Genomic DNA, 11,721 nt, shown 5'->3' with positions numbered 1-11,721 from the left:
TAGTCGTGTGAATAATTAAGAAACGAAATGTTTCCCTAATTGCAGTGTAATCAATATTTATACGGAATATTGATCTCGTATGAATGAATTATATATGTTTAATTATTATAAATATTTAATGCAAATTTCTTCGTAGATTTCATTCTTCGTAGATTCAATTAAAAAAATATATATTGTCATAAGAATCAATGAAATTTATTATAATATAATTATAAATCAAATGTTTATAATTATTATTATTATTATAAACTCCTTATTTATATTGAATTTGTGGAAAAAGTTAAGCCCCAGGGTGTTTTAGACCATGATCAAAAGCAGGGTCTCGTCTTTTATCTTCTGCGCAACTGCTTTTGATCACAATTGTAAGCTATTCAATCCCTTTAAGCCAACCTTACTACAAATACGTATTTATTAGAAACGAGAATGTTCGAATTATTCTATTAAGAATAATTATATTATTATTAACATCCTTATACTTGTAACAATGAATAATTATAATAGTAACAACTAAACATTGTACGTTTAAACAAAAAACAACCATGTTTATACAATTATAAATAACGTAAAAAAACAAACAAGTACCAAATTATAATAATTATTTGAAAATATGAAAAATAAGTTTAAAAAAAAATATCAGTATCCTTTACTTACATTGATATTACGACCAGGCTCGTCTTCGAGAAGTTGTCGTGCGATATCCTTGCAGGAAGGACGAGAAGCAGATGGTACTTTGCCATCGTCTTCCCAATAACGGCTTGCCGCATGAGCGTAAAGGGCCGCTGGTGTTGCGTGCGTGACTCTTGTGGTCGTAACCAATCCCGTAGATTTACCTAAAAAACAACAACAAAAAATCATAAAAAAAAAAAAAAATAAAAAAACGAAAGGACAAAAAAGAAAGGAAAAAAATAGAAAAAAAAGGAAATGTCGATCACGTAGCAGCCGAAAATTTGTTTCTCGGGAAAAATAATCATAGACAAAACGTATGTATACTTGCCTTGGCCCTGTGCCCAATTTATGAGCGATGGCACGTGCGCGTCGAAACTCGAGTAACAATTTTCGAAACGAGCCGAAGAATCCAAACCTACTGTTTCGTAATTCGCTTTAACGCCACAAAGCAAAGCTGTCGCGCACGCCGATGATTCGCCGACTTGCGCATCCATGTTATATGTCTGAAGAAAAAAAAGAAAAAACCAGATAAAGAACAGGGAGAGATTAGATTGTGAACAAAGATTTTGCGAAATCGGTTTATTATTTTCGATTATTAGCGAAATTATATTATCGAAAGAACTTGACGATATTATATATGTGTACACATACGCGCGTACGATTTGTATGTGTATATGATTCATCGTTAGATTTATTTCATTTATTACAAATATCAATGTTATTCTTTACTTTTTTTATCCGTATAATTAATTATTTTCATTATTTTCATGATATTCTTTCTTTATTTCTTTCTTTATTTCTATAAATCTTTTTATCGATCACGCAAATAACGATTGTGTAAAGTTTTATATATTCTATTATAATAAATTTGTTTGAATGTAATTATTTAAATGATCATAATACCAATCAGTATAATAAAAAATTGATTCTATGATTATTACGTCAAAAAAAAAATAGAAAAATTGATAGATAATTCAAAATGAAGATGAAATAGGCGAAACGATTAACGTCATTATTTCAAACCATTGTGCTTGCAGATATTGATTTATTTTTATTATCGACATAATATAATATTATATAGACACTATTCTCTTTCTTTTTTCTTCCTTGATGGATTTAAAATTACGAGGGGTGGGGGGAGGGGTGGGGACAAACAAAGTATTATCTAAGCAGCATTGAAACGAAAACAAAAAAAAAAAGAACGACAAAAAAATCAGGTATATAGTCCTATAAAAGACACGCCTCATTATCATAGTAAATATCGATCGATTTGAATATCCGTTGTAGGAGACTATACTAGGAATACGACATGGTACGTACTTGTTTGTTAGTCAACGAAAAAAATGACTTTAGAAAAATTGAACGCGAAAAAAGGGACAAAAAAAAAAGAAAATAGAAAGAAGAAAGGACAAAAGGAAAAGAAAAAGAAAATTATAGATGAGACGGATGGAAAAGTAGACCACAGACCACACTTGTCCGGTCCACCGAGAACATATGATGCGTCATACCCGTTTTATTCACGGCACGAATATCTCGCTATCTATCCGAGACGGAAATATCGATAAGATAATCGATCGTGAACGTAGCTCACGTCAAGGTGTTGTTACGCTTTATTGGTGGTAGCTGGTGTGTGGTGCACGCTGCCGTGCAAACGATGGACGGGTACGCGAGTATTTGGAAAAACGAAAATGTAGAAGAGAATAAAGATCGAAATTCCGGGCGTTGTCCAGAAACTAGGGTGGTAGATGAAACGGAAGAGGAGGGGGGAGGCGTTTCCGTAGCACAATGTATCCCTTCGTCGAGAGAAACCGAGCGAACCGACGTGGATGGATGGCCGTTTCGAAAAGTAAAGTGAGTAACTACTCTGGGTGCCTCAAACGATCCGTCTAATATAATCGCGATATAATAAGAATCCAGATTTTTTGGGCTTTTTTTTCTTTTTTTTTGTTTTAAATGGATTCTCGATTATATTCGTAAATGATTTCATTAATATGTCTAATTGTTAGAAAATATTATGACGCGTATTAAATTGAATAATCCTGTATTATTATTGATCTATCAATTATTTTAGCAAATTTATTTTTAATGATAACTTTGATCGATTAATCGATTAGAATGTATACTTATTGTTGAAGCAATCTTTTTTGGTACGCTCCAAAATTATGTAACCTTTCAACCCTGACGCAATTATTTCAGCAAGTTTATTTGTGATGTTAACTTTGATCGATTAATCGATTAGAATGAATGAGATTTATCTAATTTCCAAGAATAAATAGTCGGGTACTTATTGTTGAAGCAATTCTTTTTTGTTTACTCGCCAAAAAATTATATCAATCGAGTAGACTTTTCTACTTAACACCTTCATTTTAAAATGTCAAAAAATATTATAATTACTCCCGGAAGTATTACTCGTGTTGCCCGATTAAGCTCTACTCGTTTAGATATAAAGAATCTCGCTTGGACAAGCTCCGAGTTTCTCTTACTAAAAGATAGATTAAAAAAAAAAAAAAAAACGATTCGTGAAAAACTTCCCTGTACTTCGCTCGGTTCTACGTTGGTATTAGATACTTTTAGATATACAGATATAGATAATAGTTACGATCGATTACTCAACCGTACGATTCATCGATCGTTCTAATCGCCAAGAGAAAGACGCGGTATCGTTTTCGACAAGGAGATAAAGTTCCTGGATCTCACGTACGCTAGAACCGCGAACTTCCCTGATAAATGTTTCAAATCGATTTCAAAAGTTCTTATACTGATCCATTTGGAGATTTAGATCGAAGTTAAAATTAAATTGCTAACCGGATGATACTCTGCTACTTACTAACATACGCGTCTTACTTCTTCCAACCGAGATTACACTTTGCAAGTTCGCGAAAACGTATTGTACGTAACATGAAGTTAAGTTTCAAGATTATTGCACTTAGGTTGCTTTCACATTTCTGTTAAGCCCCTTTAAAATAACTCTTACTTTAAAAAAACAAATCCTTACAGAGACACAAACGATGGGTCAATATCGAAAATAACTGTCAACATTGACGTCCTTCCTGATGCAGAAAATTACAATATGCATCATAAAAGAAGAGGCGTTGCTCTGATCTTCAACAATGTATATTTCGACAAGATGACAATAAGAAAAGGTTCCGATAAAGACTGCAACGATTTAACATGGGCTTTGAGAAATCTAGATTTCGAGGTCCGAATGCATAAAGATCCAAGTTTCCAAAAGATTTCGAATATTTTACAAGAGAGTAAGTATAGTTTATGAAAGTCGATTGTCTTGAATATTTATAGCTTTCATTATTATTATTATTATTATTATTATTATTTGTATGATTATTTATTTGAACGAACGCAGTCGAATAACGATTTGGAGCTGGCTCGTTATCCGAATTATTAGAGTGTAGAAGTACGAAAGTATAATGATCCAAGGGTCTCAGTCAGTTCGAAATTGTCCGAGCGTTAGAATGAATCCTTTGAAATCATCGGCCTTTCCTTTATCTTTTACTTCCTTAGTTAGTTAAGAGCAACCAAGCAAAAGAACGGATAATTTCTTCCTCGCCGTAGGCCCTTGTTCCTATATAACAGTTTATTTGTACTTCGTGGCATGAATATTCCAGGACGTTAAGTGGAATACACGTTTACTGCGACCAGCTGTTAATAATTGCAAGCCTCCACGTGGAAATCCAGACCCATCATTTAACCAATTTTCCTATGTACGCGTATATGTATATTGCATGTTTGCATTTATACGAACGTACGTATACATAATATGTAGGTGAACTTAGTTTGAGCCTCGGGCCAACTCGCGTTTAATAACAACTCATGTTCAGTCGAAGAAGTAATAAGAGAGAGAGAGAGAGAGAGAGAGAGAGAGAGAGAGAAGGAAAGAGATAGAAAAGAACAATTAAAAATCTATAAACTTTCGATGGATCATATTGAAGTATTATTTTCAAGACGCTACTCATAAATAAAAATTTATTATTATATGTCGTCGCGAGGTTCGTTAAAGTGCCAATTAAAAGTTGAACATCCGTGGTGGATTGTAATATAGACGGAAAAATGAAGGCGGGTAAAAAATTGTTAAATTTAATTCGCAATAGAATTTCATTCCTTTCATAAAATTTGAACTCTTATTATATAAAAAGAACGATTATATAATTATTATATATAATATTTAATATTTCTTTATGTACATTTTTCAAATCGATGTATTTCATATTCTTCTGTTATATGAGAAACAAAAACTTCTATTAACATTTTTAATATATTTCATGTGTAACGCGTTTATTTAAATACGTCTATTACAATTTTCTGAATATATTAACCGAAAAAAGATATTTCATTCAGAATAGTCTTCTAGTATTATTACCTTGACTACATTTATTATATATATACTTAAAAGAATTATTAAACGTTATGATAATTAACGTCGAACATTTATCATTACATTAAGATTTATTTTCTTTCGATAAATATATATATATATATATTTATAAATCCTATCTTCTCTAATTTCGTATATTTAAATTCTCCTCTCCTCCGGTTTCTTTATTTATTTTAATTGAATAAAAGCAAAAAAAAAGCCGAGATCAGATTTTATATGGTTCATTTGATACATATTTCGCGTATAGGAATACCTACGCGGTTTAATACGCGTTGATTATTTATAAACGAGCCTATATTTTACGGAAGCTTTTAACCTGAAATATATACTCGCCACATTCGCCACCAGACTGAATTTACATTCGCGTTGCAGAACTATCAAGTGCTGTTGGTCTCAGTGATGGTGTTGCTGGCGGTAGTGGGGTAAAAGTAGGAACAGAGGAGAAAGGGTGGTTGTGGGTGGGTGGTTGAGGGGGTTAGAGAGATACAGAGAGGGAGGAGGGTTGGTTGGTAATAAACTTCGAAATTTATAGCGCATCCTCGCTATCGATCGAAACCAAGCGAGGTTTAGCCTTCTTTGAAAGGAAAGAGAAAATGTTGCTAGCGGATGTTATTAGCAAAGACGTGCCTTAAAATGACGATACTCGTGTAAAATGGGTGGTATTGGGTGGAAAAGCTGGATAGCCACGATTAGACAGTAGCAATTACGCTAACGCCATAATATCCTAGTGTCCTTTCTTTCACGGATAATCAGTGTCCCCGTTTTTTCTCGAAGAAAGAACAAAAAACAAAAAGGTATAAAAGAATGATCTTGTGTACTCATTTGTTCTAAGTTTTTCTATCCTATAAATAGTTAAAGTTGTCTGAAATGAAAAACTTTTCTGACAATTGTAAATTACTATATGTTCAAATGATGAAATTCCAAGTACATATTTTTATCTTTTAGATTATTTTCTAGAATATACTTTTTATAATCTTAACTTATTTCTCTTTATAAATCGTTAATACGTTGAGTTTCAAGAGATTATATCAGATAGTAGTATTTTTTTCTCAATGTCAGGTTTATAAGTCTTATGATGATTCACGATTAAAGTTTTGTATTATAACGAGAGAAAATATATGAAATGTTTTAAACAAAGTTGGCAAATCCGATAATGAAGTATTCACAATGATAATCATCAACGTGTTAAATTTATCATAAATTTTGTTACATTTCATTTCATTTAAAAGTGTGCCCTTATTTTTCCTCAATTGAAATTAATAAGATTATATCTCGTATCGTTTATCCGATATATTATTTAATACTCATTCATTAGAGAAACGGTGTAATTAAAATGATAACTAAAATAATATAACAGACTAATCTAATGAAGAAATATTCGAAAGGAATAATTATCCGACTATAATGTAAAAAAAACAATACTGAAATACTTCTCTCGTTAAATACATGTACAATAATTATTACACGTACATGTATATTAAACATTAATTTAATTAATATAATAATTAATAAACAGTCTTAAGAAATAATTTATGAAATTATTCAAAGTTACAAAATATTATAGAATAGATTCTCGTTAAATATATGTGTACTTACATATATTAATGGGTAGATATAGTTTAAGACGTTAAGAGAAAGCGTAATTCAGCGTGGTAAACTGAGGAGTGATTCGAACGCAATTTGAACGCAATCCTAACGCAAGCCCGGATACGGGAACCCACCATAAACCCTTTGCGCCACATTCCAGATTGCCGTTTGCTCATTCGTACGAGCTGCATGTTACGATAAACAGTTCTCCCGACCATTACCACCTAGACTATGTTTAATTAATTAATCCTTTCATTAAAGCCGCTGCGGAAGACCACACGGATGCCGATTGCCTAATCGTAGCAGTCATGTCACACGGGGAATCTAATTTATTATATTCGTCAGACAGTCTTTATCCCGTTGATTTGCTCTGGAAAAATTTCACTGCTGATCAATGTGTCACTCTTGCTGGAAAACCAAAATTATTCTTCATTCAGGTATGTATCTATTACCATTTGTTATACCTGTTGTGGTAAATCTTTCAAATATTATAATTATCAAATCTCTCAAGTCTATTGAAGTAATTATTTATTTTAGATCATTATAAAGATTATACGATCGTATGATTGTAAATCTATTCGAATATGTGCTGCAAACAAATACATCTAATTCTAATCAAGTTTTCATATTACTATTAGATCGTAATTTGGAATTGAAAACGATCAGACGATTGATTTAACTCTTCATTAGAGAGATTAGATGATTGTTTGATCTTGAATCTATTTGAGTATATTCTAATGATAGATTTACACGCAATTATATATGATTTATAATAGACACATGTTTTTTTGATAACCGATTAAGAAAAATGTTTCATTTTCATCCTCTTATTCTAAAATCATATTCTTCTTTAAGGATACTTATATAGCATGCTCGTAAAGTATCTTGGATCATTATAAAAGCTAGTAAAACCGCTTGAATCGTCAGCTTATGGATGCTGATCGTGCTGGACCGTTTACGGTCTCGTATCTTGGAAAGGTCGCTCGTAAAACACATGTACATCCTATGGTTTATTTGTCGAGTCGTGCGGTATGCAATTCCTCGTATTTTCCTTCTCAAAGATCGTCCTAATAATTTTCATTATTCGAGAATAAAAATCGAAACGGAATATTTAATAACGAGCACGAACCGACCAATAAATTTGTTTCTGAACTTTTTGATATCTATGAACGTTCCCTTTTTCTGGTTTCTTCTTTATTTCCTTTTTCTTTTCTTTTCCTTTTACTTCCCCTGTTTTTTCAAGTTATTCCCGTTATAAGTTCTAAAACGATCAAATTAATAAACGGAATAGTAAAAGAGCTGTCGAGTGAGTTAAAAAAGTCACTCACCTTCATTTATACTTTTTTTTATTCTGTTTACCTCAGGCTTGCCGCGGTAATCAATTTGACGATGGAGTTACAGCTATAGGAGAACCTCGATTAGGAACGTATCAAACTGTAGACGTAACGGATAGTAGAACAGATTCTTACACCATACCTACATTTTCTGATATCATGGTAGCCTATTCGACTCAGGACGGTATGTATTTCTTAACGAACACATTTACGTAAGAGAGAAATATTTCTCTCGTAAGGGTAAGCTGCTTATTTTCGATGCTACCTTCTAAAACAAGACAAGGAGAAACCGCGTAAAAATTCTCGGATACGTGCACCGGAAGATGAGGGAATCTCGTTGTAAAATATAATCATCTTTCGGTGACCTAAATCTTCTTGAGAACAGAAAAGGGCTTTTAACGAACGAAGTATCCCCCTCCCTCCCTCCCCCTTACTCACTCTCTCTCTCTCTCTCTCTCTGTGTCTCTTTCTCTTTCTTTCTGTCTCTTTCTCTTTCTTTCGCGAATGGTTTTCATAGAAATATAATAATTAAGTCATTCGTTTTCTTTATAATTGTGGTTATTTACTGTTAAACAATATTATATTAAATTACAAAATATTTTATTCGAATCTAAATAAATTGATATTATTTTATATTATAAGTTATTTTCTACGTAATTGTGTTCTATTATCAGTAACTGGAAAACTATAATAATTTATTACTAAACAATATGATACCATGAATTCTGAAAATATTGAATATTTTATACCATCGATTATAAAATATGAGGAGTTCCGTATCTCTGGTTAAAAACAATTGAAATAATTATTTTCTGTAATTGGTATCAGAAATGAATTGCAAAATGGATCGCATGGTAGTTAAATAAATGTTGAAAAATGTTAACGATGTTATTAATGGAATTTTCATGGAATGCGCATTATTATTTTCAACAAATAGTAGGAATATATTATTTTCAATGATAAAACTAATGAACGGTAAACGAACGGAGTTTGTTCGTTCGTTAGTTCATTCGTTCGTTCGTTCGTTCTTTTATCAAGAAAACAAACAAAAATATCGATTTAACGATTTACTTAATCGATTACGAGAAACACGTAAGGCAAACATTTTTCCAAGTTATTATTTTTCTTTTACATCAAGAGAAAAATTTTGTTTATTAAGCGGTCGATTTTTTAGGACGAATATATTTTTTGTAATTAGCTAGACCATTTATAAAGTGGTTTCGGATGTGATCAAATTACAAAATAGACAAAATAGATAACAAAACAGTTTAGAGCGTGAAGATATAGAACGTAATAAAAGAGAGATGAAAACAAGTAGATAAAGTGGGGAGACAAAGCAAGCACGCGAGATTTCAAAGTATATATACGTATCAATGTTTATTTTTCCGTTATCAGCACTATAACGTTATGAATTATTCAGTTTCCCATGGAAGTACGTGTACGTTCGCGAGAAATTGGCTCGCTCGATTGGGACGTTTGTCTCGCGAGCAAGTGACACGATAATATATGTGCATATACTCCGGATACGAGCCGAATCGAATCACCATGACGTTATTGAATTATCTGCTAATTCGATAATATTGCCTTGAATAATTTCATTGATGCAACCATGAAGGATTTCCTATTATAAACGTCGAGCGTGCCTTCTTCTTTTTTATATATATATATATAGCCCGAAAATTGGATCATTAATAAAATAACATTTTAAAATAATAATATGTGCAAAACACAGGGGGGGAAAAAAAGAACAATATTTCAGGTGCTCAGCTTTATGACAGGTAACTTTTCACGTATATATATATATATATATATATATATACACATATACATATACATACTGCATATCTCAAAAGCAACGAAATATTCCGTCTCCATAGAAACTCGTAAAAGAAGAGAAGAGTCGTATCTCCAACGGGAACCACTATGACGACGACGAAGTTGAGTAGAGGGAGAGAAAGAGAAAGAGAAAGAGAAAGAGAAAGAAAGAGAGAGAAAGAGCAACTGCTCAAAGAGTTATTCGTAAGTGCACTCGAGACACGAAACGTACAAGTGTGTCAAGGGTATAATATCTGTTTTCCCGACAGTAGCGGGGACATATTTTTCATGCGTACCACCGTACCGGAAATCACTGTGACATTATTTTCCCGAAGTTCTATCGAGTACATGATGCTCGAAACATTTATCTTTGTCTTTGGTACACGATGGCAAAATGTCAGGGAGACGAGGGTGCGAAATCCGTAGCACAGAGCAAATATTTACCCTACCGTTGGTAATGGTCCATAAGAATTTTACTTTGCTCTGACGTACTTGCTACCTAATGAAAAAGAAAGAGAGAGAGAGAGAGAGAAAGAGGTGGGAGGTTGTGAGTTAGAAAAAGTGTGATCTTAAAAGAGAAAGAGAGAGGTAAAGAAGGATGAACTTAAAAGGAAAAGAGAAAAGGATGAATTAGAGAGAGAGAGAAAGATAAAGGGAAGAATAATTAGAGAATAAGAGAGAGAGAGAGAGAGAGAGAGGGAAAGCGCTCACGAATGCAATTGGTAACAACGAGAGAATCAATCAGACAGACCAGCTAAATTGTTAATCCTATTATCCCACAAAAGCGACTGATTTCGAGTAGCAATATTTCCGTATTCCCTGACGAAGGACATTCTAAGTGTTTAATCAGAAAGAGAAACCGTCTCGAATTTATTAATTTCCTCAATTCGGTAGAATGATATCAAGAAAATCTTCACGATAATTAAAATAACGTATATATATATTTTATATTACGTTGAAACATTTCAAATTACAAATTTAAAAGATTTTTATTCGTTCTAATATATCCACTATTTGAAAAACATTCGAAATATACATCGAATACATATATATATATATATATATATATGTGACATTTTTATTTTCAGAATACAAAGACGTAAAAATCATTTTTCTTATTCGGAGTTCGAAGTTTTTTCAAATCGTATCTACAAAATAAAAAACTAAAAAAAAGAAATGTCTAACGGGAGAGAGAGATATTTTTCTTTCTTTTTTTCCCCTTTTCTCTTCATCATTTTTTCTCTCTCTCTCTCCCTATATTTTTTATTTTCTTTCTTTTTCAAACGTTAACGCCAGCAACGAATAACGAGCAGACGACCGTCGTCGTCCTCGTCCTCGTCGAGTTCTTTTCTTTTTTCTTCCATTTTTTTTTTTTCTTTCTTTTTTTTTCCTTGTTTCTAAAACGTTTCACTCGATCGTCATCATCTCGCGCGCTGTACACTTTTCTTCTTTCTCTCTCTCTTTCTCTTACTCTCTCTCTCTTTCTTTCTTTTTCTTTCTTTCTTTCAGCATTTTAAGCGTCTGACGCTTATATATCTTTCGCAGCTGCGTTCGTAGGTATACGCGGCTTTCGACCGCGTGTTATATGATCGATAACGAGGAACAAAGTGCCTCTCGGTGTGGCAGGAAGACTGAATTCGAAGTGCCGTGAATGTGAGAATCGGGCTAGGAAAAAACTGTGCTCGAAAGCTTGATGCTTTAAAAGCTCGATTCGAACGACTCATCGAATAGCACCACCCCTCTCTCTACTACCCCTTTTATTCACAATAGGCATCGTTATACACGCGGAAAGACATTCATTTGCTTGACACAAATATATCCTACAAGTTACGCTTATTTTTTTCTTATTATTGTTCTTTTTTCTTTTTTTTTTCTTCCCCCTCAACCATTGTCTTATCTATTAAATCTGAAAGAAATGAAAATTAAATA

The 11,721-nt window shown here is 32.6% G+C and overlaps 2 protein-coding genes across 3 annotated transcripts in view; one reads left to right on the top strand and one right to left on the bottom strand.

Annotated features, from left to right (window-relative positions):
* LOC106784537 (alkaline phosphatase-like) overlaps positions 1–11,721 on the bottom strand; it is a 123,117-nt gene that overhangs the window by 33,942 nt on the left and 77,454 nt on the right. For both annotated transcript variants that reach the window (XM_014744209.1, XM_014744210.1), the window contains 2 exons: positions 995–1,169; positions 652–830 (listed from right to left, as the gene is read on the bottom strand). In XM_014744209.1, coding sequence (XP_014599695.1) covers positions 652–830; positions 995–1,169 — 354 coding nt within the window. The remainder of the gene's footprint in view (positions 1–651; positions 831–994; positions 1,170–11,721) is intronic.
* Positions 2,173–11,721, top strand: part of LOC106784538 (caspase-1-like) — a 13,252-nt gene continuing 3,703 nt past the window's right edge. Inside the window, exons 1-4 of the mRNA XM_014744211.1 lie at positions 2,173–2,517; positions 3,664–3,920; positions 6,905–7,080; positions 8,008–8,161. Of these exons, the coding sequence (XP_014599697.1) occupies positions 2,321–2,517; positions 3,664–3,920; positions 6,905–7,080; positions 8,008–8,161 (784 nt within the window). The 5' untranslated portion in view covers positions 2,173–2,320. The remainder of the gene's footprint in view (positions 2,518–3,663; positions 3,921–6,904; positions 7,081–8,007; positions 8,162–11,721) is intronic.

This window comes from Polistes canadensis, unplaced genomic scaffold, assembly GCF_001313835.1.
Source record: "Polistes canadensis isolate GaletaPanama2010 unplaced genomic scaffold, ASM131383v1 scaffold_37, whole genome shotgun sequence".
NCBI classification, from domain to species: domain Eukaryota; kingdom Metazoa; phylum Arthropoda; class Insecta; order Hymenoptera; family Vespidae; genus Polistes; species Polistes canadensis.
Note: the sequence above shows the minus strand (reverse complement) of the source record. Positions and strands in the feature narration are given on the sequence as shown.